Here is a 26,237-nt window from a genome sequence, read left to right as displayed (position 1 = left end):
GAATATTTTAATAACAGTTTGACAGTTAGTTTCATGACAATCAGTTTTCACAGAAGTTCGGTTATTGGAAGGTAACTTTACAAAACGGACAGTATGATTTTTACCGTATTCGGCGACTATTCAGGTTTACCGTATCAATTGTATATCTAATACAGAATTCTGTAATGAAAATTTACGTTAAACTGATCGTTCGGTGAAAATTTGCATAATTGTTGTAAAATAAAACCCATGTACCGAAATATCGGTTATTTCTATAGATTACCGGAAGTTCTCGTCAAAAATATTACCGAACAAAGGAATTAAATCTTAGGTTGTACACTGCGAATGTACGCAAGACAGATATAAGACCACTAAGTCGTAAATATGTTCTGCGAATTTAAAAAAAATTGAACAGCTCATATTTTCCTTCTCATTACACATGTGAAGTATTTTTTGGGATCGAACATTTAACTTTGTACAGTTTTTTAGTATATGCTCTTTTTCTAGAGTTGATCCTTGGGTCACGGAAACATGCATTTGTCTTTCGGTAGCCTGTACACTCTTCTCTGTAAATATATCTGTACATATTCTGCTATCTACGCTATGTAAGTGAATGTGGGTAATACATTTTACTTCTGTATTACCGACAACTATAATATTTGTAAACAAAGTTAAATTTAGACTAGCTTTAAGTTAAAAAATTTTACTACTTTTTTCAACCCTAATGTATTAATTAAATGTAGCAACTCGATTCACATGCACTGTTATCGAAAATGTTCGATCGCAATAAAATGTAACATTAAATGCCAATATACATATAGCATAACAAGACAAGCTGTTGTAAGATAGTGCTTCATTATATTTTGAATGCAATTTTGATGCACGCTGCTTTCAAGCATGTTGAATTAATGTGCTTCTACATTAACGATGTTATACTAAGGGCATATTCAGTAGTGTTCTAGTTCTAGATGCATAATTTATGTCAGTTTTAAAATTTAAATCTGAATATTAAACAATAATAACGGGCAGCCTAAGCAGTGTTTCACTCGTGTTTCAAATATAGAAAAATAAAAAATAATATGGCGTTTGTTTCAGTTTCAGTTCTATTATAAATCTTCCATATGAAACTTCCAGCTGCTGAATTTGCTCTAAAGTTGTAGATGTTCAATGATATAATGCATATGGTTACTTGGGTAGTTATAACTGTCAATCGGATTTATCGAGCACAGCGTTGCTAGGTATACCAATTTCTCGGTATTTCTACCGATTTTTTACCTCTGTACCGCAACACAGATATGTTCCCATAAAATACCGATAATTCACGAATCATCCAGATAAATACCGATATGTCACCGATTGATTTTTGTGCCAAATACAGGTTTTTGTAAAAATGACCTGGCAACGCTAAACGAGCAGTCGAGTAAGAATTTATTACTCAGTCCGTCTTTGAGAGAATGTGGGAAATAGCCTAACATCTTTTTATATCTATGAGCTTTCACTGCTCGAATAATTATGATGGGGTTGTATGCCAAGTGTCGATATTCAGTTACAAATGTCAACTGTTGGAGAAAATCGAGAAAATCGAATTCAACAGAAGTGCAGTGTCAAATTTTTGGAGGTGTGTTCGCTCATGAAAAGAATATCGAAAGCTAAAAAGGTTGATCTTCACGCTGTTATGTTATCGAGAATCATAAAATCGTCTTACAAGTTGTACGAAATAGTTTAAGCTTTGAGTACAGGTCCTAATACATTGGTTAAAGACCAGATTTGGTTTGTTTACTTTTCGAAACAAATCGGTCATTTTCAAATTTGACGTTTCTAGTTCGACATTTGAAAATTCTCACTATGCCAGCACCAACATTAGCAGAAGCTTTCTGAGCAGAACATCTACAAAGTCGAAGAAAGTGAAAAAGTTCTCCATGTTTGATTCGTGTTTCATCCCTAGGTGTGTTTCTGGGTGAAAATTTGATGTTTTTCTCTTAATCGAGGTGCAAATAGCTTCGAAGTTATGCTGGGACATTGCTGAGATATGTTTGAGCGGAATTTGATCGCTTAAATTGAATAGTCGGGGGTTTGTGCAACGTTATTCAAATCATCAGTCAACGAGCTCTGCCTTGGGGGTTGACTTAGTCTGGAAGGAGTACCAATAAAAATTTCAATTGAGATAGAACTGTCACAATAAGTAACCTGAATGAAACAAATTGTTTAATGAGTAGTTTCTAGAAATGGATGTAGACTCGCCCAATTCTTTGAAAAGATGTTCCAGTGCTCCGCATATTAACAACTTGCTGCCTACGACTGCCGTTGGAATGCACTCACTAGTTGTACCAATGGACGAAGGACAATCACATCAAGACACCTCCGGAGGAACAACCGGAGTAGTAATTCAGCAGCAGTCGACAGTTCGTCAAGCGGCTGGATGCAACCAGCAGCAACAATCGCCAAACCAACACCATGTAATGTCTGCTTCCAGTACTTCTATCATGCAAACTGCCGGTATCTTAGCTCACAGGTACGCGAACAAAAATATTGTCACATATAATATAAAATAAATTTTTGCCATTCAATTTCTAGGGATCCCCCACCAACGTCATTCTCCAATATTTTTACCCCGCGAGCACGTCGTTTTTCGGCTAGTTTCAGTCCGTTAGCTGTTATTTCAAATGGAAGCTCAAGTCCTAGTCGATCTGGTAGTTGCACTCCTGGCCCACGGCTAACACCGCGAATATCTCAGTTACGTCAGGAGGAATGCGCAGATCTAAGCAACAGTCGAGAGGTGAATCATGAACGGGAAATCCATTCGGCGATGCAAATGTCACAGAGTTACGAAGATCTTACTCTGGTCACCGAAAACTGGTCGTTTTCGTCAAGCACCAAAAATGATGATTTAGTCAATCCATTGCATGTAGCACTGCCCTCTATCGGAACCAACTATTGCTCTAGTCCTTCTCCCACCAGGTACTTTCGATATGTTTTTTTAAGACAAAAATGCAATATAGTGGTTCAATAATTGCAGTCGTGGAGGTTTGGGGTTACAGTATCCTACTACTTCGCCATCTCCAACGCGAAAGTTTGTTACCCGACGCTCAATGTCTCCTTGCCCGATTCGACCGAGTCCACTAAGTTCTTCGGTGAAACGAAAGTTCGATTTGGAAGATAACTATGTTAGCAGTTATTCCCCACCACCCATGAAAAAGATCTTCACCTCGGACAGGTACGGACCAGCCATTCGTTATTTTGTTTGTGTGTTTACTATTTGTTTCCGTTTGTAGGGGATCATCTCCAGTGTGCCAAACACCGTCACCGTCGCCGATATGTCCAAGTCCGGACTCATCGACAACTTCGTTCGAAAATGGTAGTAATACTGCATCAAGCAGCGGTCGGATAACGCCGAAATTTTTTGTCACAAAACTTCCAGCATCAGCACCTGGTAGCTGTTTATTCGGTGGAGGCAGTAATGGTGCTGCTGGCGGCACTGTCGCCGGAATCAACACAGCCTCTAGTCTGGCGCTGCCATTACACACTGATTCACCCCCACCTTCTTCCTCTTCGTCGTCACCGATGATGATGGATTGTGGTGTGAGTAGCAGCAGTGGACCCAATCCATTGGACGCAAATGTCAAACTAACACAGCAGAGCACGACGATTAGCAGTTCCGAGGGGACAAAAATTGATTGTGATGAGGACATCACTGAATTGACTGTTGTAGCCAGCAGTACTAGCATTATGGCAACCGAATCGTCCGGATCGGTGTTGAGTGAGGGATTGAAAGCTCCTCGCCTACTAGAAAATAGTAGCGAGCCGGAGCTGTTGGACAGTAGCAGTAATAGGCTGAGTACTAGTAGTAATACTAGCAATGATAACAATAGTAAAAGTAACAGCTCTCTTTGTCCGTTGTCATTTGGTTCATCAACTAGCAACGGCAGTGGAGCATTTTTGGCAAACGAAATTGAGATAGCGGAAACTTGAGGGAAAATCTTTCACACATGTACGTTTAAATAGGATAAACCAAGATACACATACGCTAACACGCTTAGGAAAACAAGTGGGAATGTTGTTTTCCAATACTTTGTCTCTATTGAATATGTAGTATAGTCATTGTAGGCTTCTTTATTTCAGAACTGTAACAAAAGAATAACTGAAAATCAGTCTCATTGTTTCCATTGGGAATTTTTAGGAAACGATTGTTCAGGGCCAAGTGCGTAGCTTACTTAAAACAATCTTCAAAAACGGCGGCCAACATTGAACAAATATTGTACATAATGTAAATGTGCTCCATCGAATCTTGCAATTTTTTTTTTGGAAACAGTTGGAATGTATCAATAATATCTAACAATGATAATTCATGTTGAAGGGTTTTGATTCATGGTAATACTTCAGAGCATACGCGGCTGTTGCATCAATCATGCATTTTCAAGTATCGTAAAACAACATATTTGTCATAATATTTCCAAATGGCAGTTATTCGTTTTTGTTAGGAATTAGCACGTTACACATATCTTTCAATGTTTGATATCCGGAATGTTGCTCCATCGTGTTTCGCTAATCACTTTGTAACGGGTGTAGAGTAGTTTCTGTGGGATCGAACAAAACCATCAGATAATTTAATACCAAAAAACCTAATCTAAACAACAACTTCTGTCGTAGAAGCAAATAGAACATTACGATTCAATCAATACACTGCAATAAAATCACATGAATCTGAAATCAGTAAATCAATGGAAAGCAATAGAAATAGCTTGAATGTGATGAGTTTTTAGGCCGTTCTTTTGATGTTTTCAATGACCAGGTCCATTCAAACCAACGAAAAAATATGTTTCACTGTAATTTGCTTTGTTGGTTTACTGTCGTTTATGTTAAAAACTGGATAATTTTTCCAGTTTCCACGACATAAAATTATGAATGTCATTCGTTTTCATGAAACCATGAATTGAATCCAATCGAGTACAATAGGATTAGTTTGAACAAAAAAAGTGATAATAAAATATAGTACGGTATTAAATGGTAGTTTGATTGGTATTCGATAATCCTTTCCCTTTTGGGTCGTTGTTTGTGTGCTTTGCTTCAAATTGGTGCTGATATCCCCCGATTGTGAATACTAGTCATTCGAGTCGATGCTAGCGTGAAAATGGTTGTACTGAAAACAACGAAATTGCCTAGTACAACATTATTATTTGAGGGGCAAAATTGCGAAGAAAACCAAAAAATTTTTTGTTTCATTAGGATGAAGTCGCTTTCTGAAAAAAAAGTAGTGGAAAAAGCGGTTACGTCAGTCATACGAATGTAACTCTGGAACTGAAAGTGCCGGTAATTTGATCTTCAAACTTAAGGAGCGGGTAGGGTCTAACACTTTTGAAAAATTATTCATTTTCTGTGTATTTTCTCATAGTAAAACAGTTCAAGAATATTTTGTGAAAATTTCAAGCCCATCGGACAAAACTCAGCAAGTTATGGGCCTTTATATATGCTTATCTCTTACTGCGAAAAAGTAAGAGCTCGGCGCACAGTCCCAAGATTTCTACCTCGATTGACTTCAAAATTTGACAAAACATTCTTGAAATGTTTCGTTATAATAAATTATAATAGAAAAAATATGATCTTTTGAGAATGTTAGACCTTAGGGGCTCCCTAGTATAATAAATTGTTTCCATTGATTTTATAGACAAAAAACTTTAAACGCGTTTTTCTCGTAAGCAGGTTTTGCAAGTCCGTGTCCATCGTTATTCCAAAACTACTGCACCAATTTTTTTCAAATTTTGCGCACATTTTCTACATATAAAAAACCAGACCCCAACTTTTCCCTTTTCGTTGTTTGTTACTTTGGGGAGGTTTAATAGCTACAAAATGGCGGATTTTTTTTTGTGAAAAATCGTAGTTTTCACTTTGAACAACCACCAAAAATTGAAAAAAATTGAAAAAAATCAAACAGGAACAGGGGGTTCTAGAAAAACTTCTACTCTAACTATGCTGCGTTCATTTGTTCACTTCTGATTAGTCTGCGCGGAGATACAGTGGACACCGCAAATCATGATTTTTAAGAAGCGTCCTCAAAAATACCTCTTCACCGACTTATTTCTCAATATTTTTCCACGAAAAAATTACAAAATGTTGTTCGAATGATGCTTTTTATCATGCAAAACATTGGAATTTATTTTGTTGAACGACAATTGTGGAAAAAAATTAGCAGAAATGATGATTTTTTTTCATCGTTTAGACCCTACCCCCCTTAATAATTGATCACATAGTAGCTTTCAAATAAGTCTTGAATTGTTGGAATCGGTTCGAAAAAAAAGTCAAACGAGTGCGTTTTGACAGTTACGTCACTTTTTGCATTATGTGTCTCGATCGAGTTCAAGATTTCTATACAAACGAATCCCTCGATCGAATCACAGAACGCAGATTTTTACATTCGATCGAAATATTCCGATTTGACCGAAGTACAGAATGAGGGTTATTGAGGAAACCATTGTCGTGAATCGACGGTGTCTAAATACACGCAGAGAAATGGAGCATGTTTAAAATAACAAAACTGTTAGAAGAATTTTTAATATTGTTCATTTCAAGCAAGAATATGATTGTTTTGAACCAATTTCTCCCTTAAATATAAAAAATGTTCACTGCTTGATTTTTTTTTATAAAATTTTTTTTTATTCAGGCCAATTTGCGTACAAGCTTTACGTGGCCGAATGAGCCATGTTTTTATTAGATAAAATAATTTTTTTACCGTTGGATCTCGTTGTCACCCTTTTTCTAGGGGGAGAGGAGCTTCCATTTTTATCTTGCGATGATTGAGGGGCACTTTGTTCGTGGCTCGTCTCGTCCTCCATTGCCGCATCGGTGGTATCGTTGTTGGTTTCCGTTTTTTCTTCGTTTTCCTTGTAATTCGCATTCTTGGGTTGGTTGTTAGTTGCTGTAGACGCGCCTTGTTGTGCATTAATTGCAGTTGCTGGTGGGTTTGATGGTACAACAGGAGTACTGCGCTCACTAGTTTCCGTTGTTGGGCGGTCGTCCTTATTTTTGTTTGAAGATGTCCTTTTTGCAGTTTCAGTGCAAGGTTTACCGTAGTGTGCAGGTTGTTCACAAAACTGACATGTAACCAGTTGATTTTCATACGTAATCAGCGTTTTACATGGATGTATCCCGTCTTGATCACAAATGATGTAAGATGGAATTGCTTTACGTAGTTGCATACGTACCACTCGCACGCCATTCCGGATACCCGGAAAAAAATTCCGCCATACTTCCCTTTCGATGGAAAGAACTTCACCGTACTGCGACATACTTTTCCGAACATACCCATCGCTGGTCTGCGGGGGAAGGTCATGCACGCGTACTTCTATGGCATTGTCCACCATGTACACAGAGATTTTATATTTAACATTGTTATTATCAATACTGTGCATCCCGATATTAACCGAAGCAAATGCAATTGAATCTTTTTCACGTTTGAACATTATGTACACACAGTTAGACGCCTTGTTGAATTGAATCTCACTTACATCATTAACGTTTAGATGCATTCGTTCCTTAAGCAAGATTTCAATTTCGGTTGCTGCTGGTCTAACTTTGCAGCGCTTGAAATCAATACAAATTGAATTTGGCCTTGTAGGCCAACTTTCAGGCTTTGTTAAATCGTATTTGCCCATTTCGTACACTCTATTGTTCGCTACACTATATTGTCTTTGTTTCTATCGTCTCGACCGTAAGCAATTGTCGACTGCGTCTGATGAGATGCGAGCACGAACTGACTGCTCGAGTTGAATCTAAACTTTGGTTTAATAAAACGAAAAATTTATTTGCTCCCGATGAATTTTGTTTTTGAAATAAATTAACTATATATTCAACCAAAGTTGAATTGACGTTATCGAAATATCCATGTTGACGTAATCCTGCTGTATCTTTATTTCAAGAAAGAAATAGGTTCAATTTATCCATGATCTTATTTGTGTACTGATATGACTAAGTTTACTGTTCAAATGAACCGTAACAGTTTTATTTCCAATAGACAAGAGCATTTTTTCCAGTGAGAATAATCCAGGGCATTTTTTATCTCCCACGGATAAAGTTTTTTACAAGTTTTATAAGAAACGTTTATCTGCTTCTTTAATTTCCTAAGGGATTTTCAATAATTCAAGCGTATGTATCGATAATAGGGAATATTTTGAAAATTGCATAACATTATATAACACATTTTCTTTGCAAAAAATATTTTATGCAGGATCTCTATTTTGACTGAAATTTAAAAAAAATATATTAGCAAATTGAAAACAAATAAAAGTAGTATAAAAAATTACTTTGTTAAATTAGTTTGAAAGAAATCATTTTATTCCTGAAATCAAACAAAAATGTATGGTTTCAACAATCAAAAGTGTTAGTTGAAATAACTAATTTCAAGGAAATTTATTTCAACTAAAAGGCAGTAGTTAAGTAGTAGTTAAGTAGAGTTCGTTTCATTTAAAACTATTTTTTTAAGTTGTATTTACTGTGAAATTGTTTGTCAAGTAAAATATTTGTTATTTGAATTGATTGAAACAAACTAATCCACCGAGAAATATAAACGATCATGTTTTGTAGTTTCAAGTACCAATATTTGCAATATCAAACCAGATTTTCTTTTGTCACAATTTTAACAAAAATATTTGGGTGAAACCCAAATTTGGTTATTTTTACATTTTTTATCTGCGTGTACGGTAAACCTTCATACATTTCTGAACCTAATGAATGAAAGAGCAAGTACGACTGTTTTATCGTTCACATCCAATTCTAAACTCGCATCCGCGTCTCTTGCAAATACATATGTTCATGAACTGAGAAGAGTTCAAAATCGGAGCTCGTATAACTCAACGGGGGCTTTTATCTTGTGGGCAGGCCCGTACCCAGGATTTCGCTTCGGGAGGTGATCTCAAATAAAAAAATAATTTTACTGAAAATTGTTTATGTATATAATTTTTGGTGCGCCTTTCACCGGAGTTTTCAAGACACTTGAAACATTTTCACTGAAACGTAGAGTGGCTGAATATGAAAAAGGGATTTCTTTTTTTACTCTTGCAAATTCGATGTTTAATAAACTGGTGAGTCATTAGCAAATAAACTTGAGTAATTTCAGGTAATTTCAACGAGCGTAGGGGAAAATATTTCGACTATTGTCAATTTGACGTTCTATTGATTGTTGAATCAATAGCAGTTCGACTTGGATAATTTTAGACATTTTCAAAGAGCGTAGTGTGGCGCAATCGGAACATTTGGATTTTTTCACTAATTCGATGTTTTATTTAATAGTAAAAACTCTTTGGACATTCTCTGCGTAGGGTATTTATTTTTGAAAAATTGTAAAATTTTTGACTAGTACCAATTCGATGGTTTGTTGATTGTTGGATCAATAGCAGTTCGAATTGAAAAATTTTGGGCATTTTCGGTGTAGGATGGCGCAATATGAAAACTTATAAATATTTTGAATTTTGCTGATTCCATGTTTCATTTAATAGTAAATTAATAACAATTACAAATTGATAATTTTTTACATTTCAGGGACCATATAGTGGTCCTACCTGTAAAATTGTAAAGTTTTTGACTAATGTCAATTCGATGCTCTAATGATTGATGAATCAATAGCAGTTCAAATAAAATGATGTTGAACATTTTCAGCGATCGTAGGCTTTATATAAAAATTTGAAAATATTTTAACTTTTGCTATTTTAATGTTCAATTGATGAGCGAATCAGTAGTAGGAAAAAGTTGATGATTTTGGACGTTTTTAGCGAGCGAGCGACGTATGTTTTTCGTCATTTGGGGGTTTGGTACCTCGTGGGTAGCCGTTTTGTGCAAAGTGCACATGACTTATTTCTAGTTTTTACGTTTCGTCTTCGACTCATCAGTGCATCAGCAGATTATGTTGAACAGCTGATGCAAAACACGTCTGCTCAGCGGATTATGTTGATCCGGGGGTTTTGCATCAGCAGTTCAACATAATCTGCTGATGCACTGATGAGTCGAAGACGAAACGTAAAAACTAGAAAAAAGACGTATGTTTATTACGGATATTTTCAGTGAGCTGGATGGTTTAATATAGAAAATTGTAATTTTTATACTATTTCCAATTCCATGCCAGGGGTGGTAAAGTGGGAACCAAACACCGATGCTTTGTATATATTTGTTCAGAAATATTTTCCTAGCAAAAATATGCAAAAGTCGTTCATTCGGTTTACGGTAAAGTTCGCTTGCTGTTCGGCAGAGCAATATGGTTCAAACCATTCAGTTGGCAGACCATCGGCGAAGGTCAATTGAGCTCTATTCGATGCGTGGGTTTATTATTTTTAAATTCTTTTTCTGATGATGAGCAAAGCAATAACACGTAAAAATAACAGTTAAAGTCACAGGTACTTCGACAATTTGCATGTTTAAATTCACCATTACTATTGATATATTACTCAAAACAGCTTCCGATTTGGCAATACAGTTCACAATTTCTCATATAAATCTGCCTTACCACCGAACAAAATGCTTAAAATTGTAGTATTCCAATTGCTATCAATTAAACATTGAATTAGCAAAAGGTAAAATATTCCCATATTTTTATATTAAGCCACTCTACGCCCACTGATAATGTCCAAAATTATCCTAGACGAATTTCATTCATTCACGAATCAATAAAGCATCGGATCTGCAAATTCAAATACTATTTTTTTTTAAATATCACGCTCGCTGGAAATTGGAAATCCTATTGGAACTGCTATTGGTTCACCAATTAATAGACATTGAATCGATATTAGCCAAAAATTTTAAAATTTTCCAAATAGCACCACCCTACGGTCGTCGAAAATGTCCAAAATTATCAAATTTTAATTACTCTTGATTCACTTTTAAATGGAACATGAAATCAGCAAAAGTCAAAATATATACAAATTTTCATATTGCGCCACCCTACGCTCGATAAAAATGTGAAAAAATTATCCAATTCGAACTGCTATTGTGTCCAGAATCAACAGACCATCGAATTAGTCTAAGATTCAATTTTTCAAATAGAACCACCCTACGGTCGCTGAAAATATCAAAAGTTGTTAAATCTTAATTGCTTTTGATTCAATATTTAAAATAAAGTAAAAGTCAAAATATTTACAAATTTTCACATTGCGCCACCCTACGCTCGCTGAAAAAGTAAAAAATTATCCAATTCGAACTGCTATTGATTCACCAATCAATGGAGCATCGAAATGAGATTTGTCAAAGTCAATTTCTATTTCTACAGAATCGGATCGCGAAACGAGAATAAGCGACCGTTTGTTGCTTTAGAGAGAATCCCAACAGCAGCGAGCTAACCTTTGATTCTCAGACAGGTCATCGAGAGAAATTCACTCTCGCACTGGTGTCTATTCTATGTTAAATGAACCATGCCGGTTTTTTGTTGCTGCGATGATATCCGTCTCTCTTTGATGGCACTGATTGAATCGTGTGAAGAGTTGCTAGTGAGCGTTCTTCGATACGATGAAAGCCATCCTTGGCAACGCTAATACTTGCATTGAGGTAATCCTCCAAAAGAATACTAGGACAATCCCAGAAAACCGGCATAATGATCTTGCTGATCCATTAAACCTCTCTACCAGGCACTCGTGCCGCATCGAAGGACGACCTTATTTTGTTCTCTGGCGTATAATAACGAATCCAGCCAAACATGTACTCGAAGTGCACTTGCGTTCGTCTTTTTAGTCTTAAATAAGTATATGCGGGATCCAGTGGCAGGATATCTTCCACGTCTGCAGAATCTTGCCCAACTATTGTAAGCTTGTGCACTTTCTCTTTCCGGTCATTTAGTGTATTATTATTGTCGTTTATTTTGCTACGGTTTTAATCTTCATTTTATTTAGTTTTGACACTGTTCTCATCGCATCAAACATTTATTTTTGTTTCTGTTTCTGATTTCGGGAAGGGCCAGGGCCCCCTCTCTGGATACGTGCTTGCTTGTGGGATCAAAATCATGCAATTTCTTGTAGATTTTTTTACAGTTTTTTGAAAAGTACGCATTTGAAACTTTGCTATGCAGCCAGAAGTTCCACAAATACTTAAAACATCCACTTTTGGCATAAAAATAACTTACTCTTCACTATATGGGACAGAGTGTCAATTAAAAGTTTCAAAAAGAGCTGCTTAACCTTTTTCTGTCACAATTTTGAACGATAATAACTCAGTCATTTGTTGATGGATTGAAATAATTTACCACTCAACCGATACGGAAACATTCAACTTAAACCTGTATGGCGAAGTCGTATCAGTATTTCAATAGCATACTATTGAAAAATTTGTTTGAATCGACCTCTGTTTTCATGAGGCAATCGAAGCATGCCATCATGATGTCATCCGTTTGATTTCTCTCGCACGGCCGACGGTTTTGATCGTTGCTTAGTAGCAATTCTGCTTCGATCGGCATTGGGAGTATTTACGTCATGCAAGAAAAAGTATCGTTTCCTTCTAAATCGTATGAAACTTCGCACAAAAGGGAATCTATAAATGCATGCCATTTTACAATTTTAACATTAATCGACAGCCAACCACCAACGAAACAGACAGCTTGTCTAGTGAGGGGATGACGAAACTGAAAGTTACATCCATTCGCTTGCTCGTTAGACGATTCTGTATTTGTGCGATGTGTTTATACCGTGTTCACTTGAGTGTATTGAAAATCAATTAGCTGGAAATTTTCACAAGTGATTTTCAGACAAAAAAAATCATCGATCAGAAAACTCACTGCTGAAAAGTTCAGTACTGATTTTTTGACAAAGCTTTTGCACTGAAACTGATTTCGCATGGCAAAAAAATCAGTTGTGAAAGGTTCAATAGGGAAAATTCTGCTCGATGATATTTATGAAAAAAGTTTGCACATTGAATATATCTGATATGACATCTCGAACAGAAAATTTTTGGGAAATGAATTTTCATTGCCATTGTATCTCAACCCTTTGCAGAATACATGATGAATAAATTCGCCGATGAACAAAAATTGAACTTTTCTGAAAATATTCAGTGTGGATCAATAGTGGTGAAGTATTTGAAATTTATTCGACACTAAATACTGTCCCAAAAAGTATGGACGCACATTGATTTCGCTGTAAATAATTCACAAATGTTAGATATTGAAATTTTATTCGATATACTGATAATATTAGACTACAACAACTGAATATTATTCTCAACATTTGCAACTTAGCCATTGTAGACTAGCTGGCACACCTTCTTGCAAACGTTCCTCGTTAAATTCCGTACAGACTTCTTGGCGACAAGTTTTGACACTGTTTTCCAATCTTTTTCGAACTGTTGAATGGTTTCGGCTGCCGAGACATGTTTCCTAAGATGTGCCTTCATTAATGCCAAAAATTCCTCAATTGGTCGAAGTTGTGGGCAATTTGGTGGATTCATGTCTTTTGGGACGATAGTGACATTTTTGGTAGTATACCATTCTACCGTTGATTTCGAGTAGTGGCAAGAAGCAAGATCTCGCCAGAAGACAACAGGATCCTTGTGGCTTCGAATCATGGGTAGAAGTCGTTTTTGTAAATATTCCTTGATGTATATTTCGCTGTTCATTGAAGCAGTGGTGATGGAGGGTTTTGAAATCTTACCGCAGCTACAAATTACTTGCCAGACAATAGCTTTCTTACCAAATTTTTCGACTTCAATCGATGTCTCGGACTGGTTTAACACTTGCCCTTCTCGCACCGTATAATATTGTGGTCCCGGCAAGGATTTGTAATCGAGTTTCACGTAGGCTTCGTCGTCCATGTTTAAGCAGTTCAAATTTCCAGCAAGAATCGTATTGTACAGTTTTCGAACCCTCGGCCTGATCGATGCTTCTTGTTTCGGACTACGTTTTGATTGTTTCTGCTTCTTATAGGTTCGAAGATTCAAACGTTCTTTAGCACGAAGAACATTTAAACTTCGAAGTGCTCACTTTTTTGGCCACATCCCGAACTGAAACCTCCTTCTTTTGCTCGAACGCCTTCAGTATACGTTTATCCAACTGAGGGTTAGCAGGACCTATTTTTCGACCCGTTTTCGGTTTATCCTCAAAGGTGTTATCCTCACCGAACTTCCTGATTGCATTTCGCACGGTTTTTTCACTTACTCCTTCCATTTTTGCTATCTTTCTCACTGACAGTCCGCGTTCTGTGCCCCACTTGTACACCATTTTTCGACGTTGTTCTGCTGAAAGTCCACGCATTTCGAAACAAACTAATGAAAACGAATAAACAACTGCACAAGTAGTTAGAGAAGAGTGTAAACAACACGACGCAGCCATAAAAATTGACAGATTCTGAAACATTGCGAAATGGCAGCAGTTTTTAGTTGCGTCCATACTTTCTGGGACAGTCTTTACATCATAAATAAAAGCAGCAAGTACAGTGATTAATAATGATTGTAATAATAGTAAAAACTTTGTAATGATAATAAAAACAATCACAAAGCATGTTATGCAGCTGATTAAAAATTATTAGGCATGCCATGCCATTTAGCTTGAATAACGTACGCAGAAGTAACAGGAGCGCAGACTACCACTATGCCAATTCAAACATGCCATTCTAAATAGTGCAGTGTAATTGGCCAGCTGGAATGAAAACAACCATCGTCGCTATATTCACTATTTAGAATGTAGCAAAAATATGTTTGTTCATATTACGTGCATCCAAAATTTATTCAGCAGAGATTTTTTTATTGATGAAAATATAATATTTAAATCTTGCACGAATCACTTTGGTGTCGAACTGAAGCATTGTGGAAATTCAGCATCGAAGTATCATCGGAGACTCTTCTTCCTTTCGATTATCTCTTTAGCGATATTTCTTTGGGTGAAAATTCGTCATCAAGTTTCGCTGACACAAAAAATCACTTGTGAATTTCGAGGTTCAAAGTTTTGTGGATGCTTATTTCATGAATGAAAATATCGGAAGTGATTCTAGAAAATCTCTTGAAACTGAATTTTTCCCGAGTGATAGTGAAATGAACTTTTTCTGAGCATGATTTTTCCAATACTGCTTATTATAAATTGGTTTCAATTGCTAATGTCTGTACGTTTAGTACGTTTAGGTTTGGCCCCAATATTGGTTATGTATTGTATACCTCACATTATTTTTTAACTACAATTACCTGTATCTCCAAGTACCATTAGCACGTGTTAGTAGGCAATACTATATACAAACCATTGTGTATCAACGTCGACTCTGCACTATTGTTTCAGTTCAACAACGTTGAAACTAGGTGCGAAACTAGCTTCAAACAAACAGTTTGACAGCAGTTAGGGTGGAAACTGGGTTAGGTTTGGCATCAAGCGAAAACCGACGAAAGAGTTTGAAAAAAAACCGTGAAAATATTTGTCGGTAAAGACAATGGTTCTGAGAGTAAAGGAAAAAAATGGGATACATTTTGATCTTCGATGTTACATAATAACAATCAATTTTATTTCTATTGTATATCTAAAATTATATGACACCAGAACAAATGAGTATGAGTGTGATTCTCGGACACTGGTCAATCAATGCGATACTAATATATAAGTTTTAGCCTAGGATCTGTGGCTTCGGCAGCACGATCAAGTTGTGGTATAACTACTATACTACAATAATAACTAATTGGTAATTAGCTATGAACTACGTGTAAAATATATCCGTTAAACTGTGACTGCCTGATTCGCAACTCTTTGAGATACTTTTACATCGAATTTTCTTAGCATCCTGCTATTTCATTCTTTTCTAATCAATAAATTTAGACTCGACTTCAATTTTGAACTGCGTGAGAGTGTGTTCTTAAGGTCGGAACGTAATAAGGAGATCATTGTTTTCACTGCTTCTGAGTTCTTACCGTATTTATGGTCTCTTTCTTATTTTTTTATTGTGATTACAATCTTTGAACCAATAGTAGTACTTAAACATAAAATATCAATTCGCCTTTTGTCATGTTGGTTCAACCCAAGATCGGATCAGAACTGAATAACTGATTTATCCGTCGTTCAATGCAGGCGTTACCCATCCATATTTTTCATGTGTTTTGACTAGTGACCGGAATGCTTCCTCAGCCGTGCGTCTGAAATGGTAATAAATATGATTGAAAAATTATGGAGCTCTCCGGAGCCCATTCAGATACTAACCGACTGAACTCCTTGGTAGATTTTGGCTTTCGTGACACACGACCCTGACCCTTGACCAAACTGGCGGCGAACTGCATTAATACTGCCTCGACCGTGTAGGCACTGGCCCAGCCTCGTGGTGTCAGAAGTTCCATACAGATGGCACCACCTTCCATCACGAAACCCTTTTCGATGCGAGGCTCGACGACTCGCATGAAGGGCGGTGCGAATGGAAAATTATCTGGAAATACCAAATGCAGCAGGATAAACGGTATGCCGAGTTCGACTAGATCCTCGGCTAGCGGTGAATCCGGATCCACTCGGTAGAGCCGAGCATGCCATTCGTACAGGTTGTCGTTCACCAGTTCAACCTAGCGTGGGAAGAATAACAGTAAAAATATAGCATTTGTATCTAATAATCAGGTGCTTGGTTATTTAATGACAGTTGGCAGTTATTTGATCTTTAAATATCTCTACAATCAAAAAGTCGTATACCAAAAAAATCGAGACATGCTAATTGGGAAGAGTGCTTAAACATCGGTTTCTCACTAACGTTACTCACAAGTAGCAACTGGACCAATCGTTTATTCATGTACTAATTGAGTGGATGCTTCATGATTCATAAATCATATTTACAAAAGCTATATTGAACCAGAATGGCATGACTAATACTCGTGAAATGCCTCGAGCATGCATGCATAAAGCATCGATTTGTATTTTAGCTTACCTCTCGAAAAGTCACTGTAAAGCAAACTATTGTTGGCTCAGACAGATTTTTTTTGCTGGTAGCTCACTGTTATAATTTTTACAGATAAAAGAAAATATATTAAACTGCATAAAAAATTCTTTTTGTTTTTCCAATATGGTGGCTCTGAGAACAGTTGCTCGATCTCGTTCGATTTGTTGGTGGGTGTCATCGAAAAAAAATTTTTGATGTCAAAAGTCTTAAAATTGCATAAAACGACGAGATTTAGTGTCTTGTCGAAAATTTTTTTTTGAAAAAATCGACTTTCTGGGACTTAGAAAAATCTCAAGTCATAGCTGTCTCGCCTCGCCGAAATACATGCAAAAGTCGAAACAGTTTGTGAATAAGTGAGTGAATCGTTTTCAAGAGGTGAAAAATGTCGACGACTTTCCAAATCGCGAAAGTCGGAAAAAGACGAAAAAGTGATTTGTGACCTGTTTTTGAAGAATCCGACATTAACTTTGCGCGAAGGTGCTTCAAAATTGACCAGAAAAGGTTTAAATATATCCTGCGGAACTGTTCGCAAACATTTGATGGCAAATAATCTGAAATTTCGATGTTGAGTGAAAAACATGTTCAAAAACGTATTGAATGGGCCAGAGATAATTTGCATCGTAATTGGGGCAATGTTATCTTCACCGATGAGTCTTCTTTTTCGGCCTTTCCTATCATCAGACATGCCTGGACCACACCCACTAACAAATTGCTCCAAAGGACCGTAAAACATCCTGTGAAGGTCCACGTTTGGGGATGTTTTTTTTTTTTCAAAAAGAGGGTTTGAGAAACTGCACATGTTCACGGACATCCTAAGCAATGTTGCTCGAATATCAAAAATGCAACGAACGCCAACGATCATCGTTCGCTTCCCTTCGCCTTTGTTCGATAATCGTTCTGGTATTCGGACTTGTCCGTATATTCGGGTACGAAAGAAGCCGACGCTGCTTCGTTGCTCGCACGAAGATCTAGTCCTTGCAGTTGTTATTCGCATTGAACATACTCTCGAATGATTTAACGGAACGAATATTCATACAGCGATAATCGTCAAAAACTAATTCGCGATGATCGTTCGTGCAGTCTTTGAAACAAGCAAATTAAGACGTTTCCCCCTGCATTATTACCATAATCTTATGTGTATGTGATGAACCATATCCCAGCACTCTCCCATTGCTGCTACCTTACGATATATGATGAATTTATTAGATGAAGAATGCTTCGCGAAGAATGGAAACCAACGATCATGGCAGTGACGCTATTCGAACCAATTCGAAGAGTAAAGTAAGTGAACGAATGACAACCGAATGTATACAACGAACATGCACGATGAATACCAGTAGCGAAGAATGTATTAGTATATTCGGGTTCTCTGCGATTATTGCTTATTCATTTTCACCCTTCTCTCTTTCGTGCAGTGAATAGTTCAACGTTGTTCGCCCGTCTCGTAAGTAATAGAAGCATATTCGCGACGAAGATCGATGAATGAATTAGTTACCCGAAGAATATTTGCAACATTGATCCTAAGCTCTGTGAAAATGAACCTCATTTACAATAAAGCGCTGTTGCCCGAAACATCGAAGCAAGGCCTGTCGCTTGTGGAAGGAGCAAAAATGGTGACCTTGGATTGGCCCTCTCAGTCGCCCGATGCCAATCCAATTGAGATCGTTTGGGCTCAAATGAAGATGAAGCTTGGGAAAAACCGACCACACAATTTGAAGCAGCTGATTCGCCGAAAACACAAAATTCGGATGTCGTTTTCAGAAGAATACACGCAAAATCTCGCTCAAAGTATGCTTCGAAGGTGTCAAGCCATTACTAACGCTGAAGGGGATTGGACTTGCTATTAATGTATTTGCATGTAGTCTCGGAGACCCAAAGTATTATATACTATTCGACTCGACGAGATCGGAAAATGTCTGTGTGTGTGTATGTACTTCGGGTTCCGGAGATATGATGATGTAAGTGACGTAACCGTCAAAACACACTTCATTTCTTACTGCTCAATAATCTTGGAGATGGCTGAGCCGATTTCAACAAGCTAAGAGTTGTTCGAAAGCTGCTATTAAGCCATTGATCAAGTTAAAAAATCTAAAGACTGTTACTTCTGGTTCCGAATGTTTGACGGTATAAATAGCGTAACCGACAAAACGTGTTATGAAACATGGACTCCCAGCGGTTATAAATAATTATTTGTACAACCTTTTGTCGGAGAAGCGCATGCATTTTTCACGTGGTGATTTGGCAACATTCGGAATTAGTTACATGGGTCTCCCGCAAGCCTCATGCCTCAGTCCGCTCCTCTATAATTTTTACGTAAATGACATTGACAGCTGTCTAGTAATCCCCTGCACACTAAGACAATTGGCAGATGATGGCGTGGTTTCAGTTACTGGACCTAAAGCTATTGATCTGCAAAAACCATTGCAAGATACCTTAGATAACTTGTCCGTTTGGGCTGTTCATCTGGGTATCGAATTCTTTGCGGAGAAAACAGAGCTGGTCGTCTTTTCAAGTAAGCGTGATCCCGCGTAGCTTCAGCTTCATATGATGGAAAGAATGCTCCAACAGGTTTTGACTTTCAAATACCTCGGGGTGTGGTTTGATTCCAAATGCACGTGGGGAGGACACATTAGGTATCTGATAACAAAATGTCAACAAAGAGTAAATTTTCTTCGAACAATAACAGGATCTTGGTGGGGTGCTACTACTACTATCTACTATCTACTAAAATTGTATCAGACAACGATACTTTCAGCGATGGAATAAGGATGCGGTTGCTTTCGTTCCGCTGCAAACTTTCATATTATCAAACTTGAGCGAATTCAGTATCGTTGTTTGCGAATTGCCTTAGGCTGCATGCATTCGACACACAGAATAAGTCTTGAAGTTCTGGCGGGAGTTCTTCCATTGAAAGATCGTTTTTGGGAGCTTTCATCGCGACTGCTAATACGATTTGAGGTACTGAATCCCCTGGTTATTAATAACTTCGAAATGCTAGTTGAGATTCAATTTCAAACAAGATTCATGACAGTATATTTTAACCATATGTCACAGAGAATCAACCCTTCAAGATATATTCCTATCTGTGACAGCCTCCTAAATGTCCCTGATACATCCATGCAGCGTGAAGTGCGTGGAATCCCGGAACACCTACGCTCGACGGAAATCCCAAAAATATTTACAAGTAAGCTCAGGCATATTCACTCTGAAAAAACATTTTACACGGACGGATCACGAATTGAAGAGGCTACTAGGTTTGATATATTCAACAATAATGTTTCGGTTTCATTTAGCAGCAGTTCATTATAGTTTGAGTGTAATCGTCACATTATCTCCAAGCCATTATTTTCTCTTCACAGATAGTCTGAGTGCAACTGAAGCCATTCGCTCAAACGCTGCTGGCAAAAATGAACCGTTTTTCTTGGGCAAAATAAAACTGTGCCTGAACGTCATATTGAATAATAATTATGAAATTACAATAGTTTTGGGTCCCGGCCCATTGCTCCATTCCAGGCAATGAAAGCGCCGATAGTTTAGCCAAACGTGGTGTTATTGAGGGTGAAATTTATTAGAGACCGATTGCTTTCAACGAATTCTATTGCGCGTCCCGGCAAAGAACACTGGCCAACTGGCAAGCTTCTTGGGATAAAGATGATCTGGGCGGTGGATGCACTCAATTATTCCTAAACTATCGACAACGGCATGATTCAGGGGACTGGATGTGAGTAGGGATTTCATTCGTATGATGTCCAGACTCATGTCCAATCACTACACGTTAGATGCACCTCTCCTTCGAATTGGACTTTCCGAGACTAATCATTGTGCTTGTGGCGAAGGTTATCGCGATATTGATCATCATCGTTTGGACATGCGTGGAGTATCGTGAGGGCAGATCTCAACTAATAAATTCCTTGCGTACCCAAGGTAGACTATCCAATGTCCCAATTCGCGACATTTTTGCTTGTCGTAACCTTTCTTACATAAAACTACTTTATCATTTCATTAAGTCCATTGGAGTTTCAATTTAAATTTTATTTTATGTTAGACTGTTTTCTCTTCCATGAGTTCAACCAAAATCCAGCTATCTTATATTGAATAAAAGTGATTAACTGATACAAACAAACCTGAAATAGTTATAAGATCATGTACAACATAAATGTATTTTATTTAATGTAATTTATAAAAGCAAATCGCGTGATAAAAACAGTGGTTAGATTAACTAATGAATACCAACATACTAATATGATATTCGAAATATATTAGGTTTAAAGTACTACGTATTGTGGATGCCACGGCGAAGAAAAACTTATGTGTATTGCCTATGAAATAAAAGTATTTATGAAAAAAAAAAAATGCGTTGTTGTCTTACTGTTCAATTCTCTCAGAGATGGCTGAACATATTTTAATTAACTTAAGTTCGTTTGAATGCTTTTATTGGATTTTTGATCAAGTTAAATGACCAAACAGCGGTCACTTTTGGTTCCGGAGATAATATTATGGTATAAATGGCGTAAACGACAAAACGTTCTGTCTTCACCCTTCTCTTTCTACGATGGCTGAACCGATTTGAACAAGCGTCTGCTCGTTTGAGAGATACTGGTGAGCCGTGGATCATGTTCGCAGATCAAATGGCTGTCACCTCCGATTCCGGTGTTATAATGGTATAAGTGACACAACCAACATAACATGCTTTTCGATTTTCAGGCTAGTTTGGAAACTACTAGTTTGGTTTATTAAATTGGTTTGAAGCTCAAATGGTTGTCACTTACGGTTCCGGTGACATGATGGTATAAGTGACGTAAACGACCAATCTCATTACCGCTCAATTTTATCGGATATGGATGAACCAATATTAAAAATTTTAGGATCGTTCAAAGCCAAAAATGGGTTGCAGATCGAGTTCACATGGCTGACACTTCATGTTTTGGAAGTATAATCGTACAAGTGACATAATCGACGTAAAAACGACAATAAATGTTTAAACGAGACTGTGTCGATGGCAAGATTAGCAGCATTATCACACCACTAGGTGAATTAAGAATAGGTTTTCTTTTCCTGGATAAGTACTGGGTGCTTCAAGAAAAATTAATCCCCAACTACCGCCGGGCAAAGACCTCCACAATCTACAGAAGCCATCCCGATGGAATTGCAATGCAAGGAAGGAGGTAAGTCCTATCTCTCAGGAGAGCCAGAGCATGATGTGAAGCAGTTGTCACACAGAATTGGTGTTATTTTGTGTGCCTTTTTTATGTTAGAAATAAATTAAAATAATTTCTTTGTGTGCACTTTCTTCAAATGCAGACTGTAACTATAAGATATTTCATCATCGAGTTTTGTTTTAACTAATTGCGTAATGAACATACAGCAAAATTCAGAACTATGACACTATGTTTAATATCATTATACTATGTTCACCTTAAAGTAGGGATCCGTCCGTGAATGCTGCAATCGTTCGATTTCCTTAAGCTCCTTCATTAGCCGTCTGGATCGGATTGTTGTATCTAATGGTTTTGGTACAGGAACATTTACTACACTATTGCTGCTAGGAGCGACGACACTGGAAAGAATGTACACAGAAACGAAAATTTATCAGGTCTTACGTGGAATGACATAAAATTGTCATACTCACCATCGCAATCTTCGCATGGGACTATCGGTGCTAGATTTACTGGTGTTATTGTGACTACTACCACTGTTGCTACCACTAGGAACAATTGCGCCGGCTACTGCCAGAGTTGCCGGATGTGTAGGATGTAGCATGGGATGTGCATCTGCTCCCGATCCGACCTGGTAATCCGTCGGGCCTCCACTCGCACCATGATGCTGTTGCTGTTGCTGTTGCTGCTGCTGCTGTTGTTGGTCCTTATCCTTCTGCCCCTTCTCCTTTTTGTCGGGACTTTTGAAGAATTTCCTGATTGCTGCCGTTACCTTATCCTTTGACCGTGAGGACATTTTTTTCTACTCTATTCTGTATCTGATGAAGATGAATGGTCACAGTGACGACCTTTATTTCGGCAGAATGACTTTGATCAAAGTTTTCCGATTGGGTCACTTCTTACTTCTCGTTTCGGTTTCTCCCCTCTCTAAGCAACGGAAAAAAATAGCCAATCGTCTACTGAAGCTTTCGCAAACAAATTGATGCTGAAAGCGTCCACTTAAACAAATTGGTTTATCTTTTTCGACGCCCAACGTTTTTCTTTCTATTTTTATCGTTACCACTACTCCGTCCGACAACTGCTGCTGAATCGTCGAAAATACCCGTGAAAACCATCTGCCAATTCGATATCGCTTCCTCTGTCTAGTGGCTCGCTGCAGGTGTGCTTCACAGCTAGTGCCTATTGGTTTCCCATCCGTCGCATCGTTCTCGGTTGTCCGATAGTGCCGTGGGATGCTAGGCGCTAGGCGATCGGTGGGTAGGTGGGTGTCTTCGTTCGTCGTTCCTGTCGGGTCGGTGGCCGTCTATCACAAACACTCGACACGCGTATGATTGTTTGCCTTCTGGCAGATAATAAGCTCACTGAGTGATTGCACGTGCTCGAGGGTTCACACCAGCTTCGATTTAATGACGATACAGCACAACGCTACTATCGGAAACTCGGCGGGGAAGGAAATCAATTTATTCCGCTGCTAGATTAGCCGCCTATCCCCCATTCGAATTTGTCTTCTCAAGCGAGCAGCTTTCACTTCCACTAGATTCGGGATCACTTGTCACTTAACCGACAGCTCAGAGCGAGAAAACTTTGTCACGATTTCAACTTTTCCTTTTTTTCTGTGTTATCTTAGTACAAGTAAGCTTGGCTGTTTTTCATAAGCTGTTCATTCCGGCTGAAATTTTTGGCATGCGGCATTGAAGTTGTCGAGGAACGAAACAAATGAACTTTTCCGTTGTGGCGATTTTCGGCGCAAAAAAGTTTCGGGCTATTTTTCGTTTTACCTTTTTTTGCTCGACCCACTCGCGATTGCAGCAACTTTTGGATGTTTGGGGAAATTGAGAATTGGCTGAACAAGGTTTGCTTCTGGAAAAGATTAAAAGAGAAGAAAAAACTTAGTTGGTTCGCTGTAACACTGTGGCTTGGTTTAGTTTGAGAAAAATATTGTAGATTAACGATATCGTAAATAATAAATTACACCATCGGACGCGACGACAGTCAGTGAAAAATTGTTGCACTAAGCTTTCTCATCGACTGGTTCGTTGCACATTGGCTGGTAAAATGTTTTGTTCTTTAGTTCAATACGAGTTCAAAACGTAACCTTGTTCAATAGAATAAGAAAGAAGCGATTATGATGTTGCTGAAATTAGAGCAATATTTCATGATAGGAAACATATTTCAAACTTCTTTTAATTTCGATTATTTTTCTTCACGTATAAAATTGATTCGATCATAAGCTGCACTGCACTACAGCTACGTTTGCCGTTAGATCTGGAGTACCTCAAGGAGGCTATTTAGGACCGTTTACATATTCAATTCATTTTAATGATCTGAATTTTTAGTGTAAAGTTTCAAGCTATCGTTTGCAGATGACTTCAAACTATAACATCTAATAGAAGAACAAGATGATGCATGCTTTTTGTAAGCTCATTTGGATACAACCGTGAAAAAGTCTCATTACTACAGGCAGTGTTGGTGATTGCCGATAATTTAATAGAAGCTGTTCGATATTTTTCCACATTGTATACAATATTTTCAATCCGGTAGAAGATACTACAAGAACTCGTGTCTCTCAATGCATGAACCGTGAGAGAATTTTTCTACATTTCTTTGCTCCACTTCATACTCTGAGTATTTCACGGCCTTTAAAAAAATTTACAGTCTGCTAATGATCGTTGTTGTGTGGAATTTACCAATAGAGAATCGCAAGCTGCCAATTATCGCAGAAATTCGAATCGATGATTCGACTTGATGATTCTCATACTAGGTTGCAAATATTTAAAACATTTTCATAGCCACATCTTATACAAAGGTTATATGCACATAGTTAGAATAAGCGGCAATAGTAAAATGATTCTATCGCAATTATCAACTGCCCATATAGAATCGGATGGCGAAGCGACCGTTTGTTGCTCCTTGTTGAGAATCCCCACAGCAGCGTGCTAACTCGTGATACTCAGACAAGTCATCGAGAGAAATTCGCTCTCGCACTGGTGTTCATTCTACGTTAAATGAACCATGCCGGTTTTTTGTTGCTGAGATGATATCCGTCTCTCTTTGATGGCACTGATTGAATCGTGTGAAGCGTTGATAGAGAGCGTTCTTTGATATGATAAAAGCCATCCTTGACTACAGAATGGTAATAAACGCCTCTAAGTGTTTCGTCATATCTATTTCTCACTTGCGCTCAAAAATAGATATGACTACAATATTTCGCAAAATGTTCTTAGACGCGAATCATTTGTGGAGGAGGAGTTATTCTTGATGACAAAGATAATTTCAAGAATCACATTTTAAAGGCGTCGAAACTTTTGGATTATAAAAAATTTCGTTAACATACTCTGCATTAGTCCAATCAACGCTAGAATAAGCGGCAATCGTTTGGACACCTCATAATCAAATTAATATTGATCGTATCGAAGCTGCAAATCAATACAATTTTATTACACTCGCCCTTCGCGATTTACCATGAATAAATAAAAAAAATAGATGAATAAATCAATAAATAAATAAATAAATAAATAAAAATAAATAAGTAAATAAATAAATAAATAAATAAATAAATAAATAAATAAATAAATAAATGAATAAATAAATAACTAAATAAATAAATAAATAAATAAATAAATAAATAAATAAATAAATAAGTAAATAAATAAATAAATAAATGAATTATATTTTAATTAATTAACTAATTAATTAATTAAATAATAAATAATATAACGGGTGCTTTTTGGGAGGGTTGTTTTCTTAATAGGGATTACTCTATTGTCTGAAAGTTGTTTTAACGGTATAAAGTGACGTCACTACTTAGTATTGTTTGGCAAATCATCATGAATAGGTTAACGCTTCCAAATCATGGAAATTTAATTTTCAAAATCACTGTACTATTGAAACTTTTTATAGAGCACTTCGTGAAAATTATGGTGCACAAGATCGTCCGTCTGAGACCACCACAAATAACGTAATTACCGAATTTCGGTCTATACTCTCTATTTTGGATGCCAAGCCATCGACAAGAATGAGAAGAGTGCGTACAGAAGCAAATATTGCTGTCGTTCAGGCCAGTGTCGAAGAAAACGACAATTGATCCATTCGTCGTATTGAGCTTGAGCTTGAGCGACCACCCCTGGTTGCTACTCCGTTACTGATCGGGATTAGCTGAAATTGTACAGGGAGTTTCTAGATGATCCGACCTGGGACTGATAAATCATCCTTCAATGTATATCTTCTGGTAATCCCAGAAATCATTGATCAGTAC

The 26,237-nt window shown here is 37.4% G+C and overlaps 2 protein-coding genes across 10 annotated transcripts in view; one reads left to right on the top strand and one right to left on the bottom strand.

The window, feature by feature from the left end:
• Nucleotides 1–1,550: 1,550 nt before the first annotated feature.
• LOC131428316 (uncharacterized) lies at nucleotides 1,551–4,981 on the top strand. Its single transcript, XM_058592189.1, has 5 exons — nucleotides 1,551–1,636; nucleotides 1,925–2,491; nucleotides 2,554–2,937; nucleotides 2,996–3,193; nucleotides 3,252–4,981. Exons 2-5 carry the CDS (start codon nucleotides 2,205–2,207, stop codon nucleotides 3,946–3,948), a joined length of 1,566 nt encoding a protein of 521 aa, XP_058448172.1. The 5' UTR covers nucleotides 1,551–1,636; nucleotides 1,925–2,204; the 3' UTR covers nucleotides 3,949–4,981.
• Nucleotides 4,982–15,381: 10,400 nt separating this feature from the next.
• Nucleotides 15,382–26,237, bottom strand: part of LOC131428314 (ubiquitin-conjugating enzyme E2Q-like protein 1) — a 212,619-nt gene continuing 201,763 nt past the window's right edge. For all 9 annotated transcript variants that reach the window (XM_058592179.1, XM_058592187.1, XM_058592181.1 and 6 more), the window contains 4 exons: nucleotides 22,456–23,842; nucleotides 22,242–22,383; nucleotides 16,109–16,458; nucleotides 15,382–16,044 (listed from right to left, as the gene is read on the bottom strand). In XM_058592179.1, the coding sequence (XP_058448162.1) occupies nucleotides 15,960–16,044; nucleotides 16,109–16,458; nucleotides 22,242–22,383; nucleotides 22,456–22,778 (900 nt within the window). In that variant the 5' untranslated portion in view covers nucleotides 22,779–23,842 and the 3' untranslated portion in view covers nucleotides 15,382–15,959. The remainder of the gene's footprint in view (nucleotides 16,045–16,108; nucleotides 16,459–22,241; nucleotides 22,384–22,455; nucleotides 23,843–26,237) is intronic.

The sequence above is a fragment of the Malaya genurostris genome, chromosome 2 (genome assembly GCF_030247185.1).
Source record: "Malaya genurostris strain Urasoe2022 chromosome 2, Malgen_1.1, whole genome shotgun sequence".
In the NCBI taxonomy this organism is placed as follows: domain Eukaryota; kingdom Metazoa; phylum Arthropoda; class Insecta; order Diptera; family Culicidae; genus Malaya; species Malaya genurostris.
Note: the sequence above shows the minus strand (reverse complement) of the source record. Positions and strands in the feature narration are given on the sequence as shown.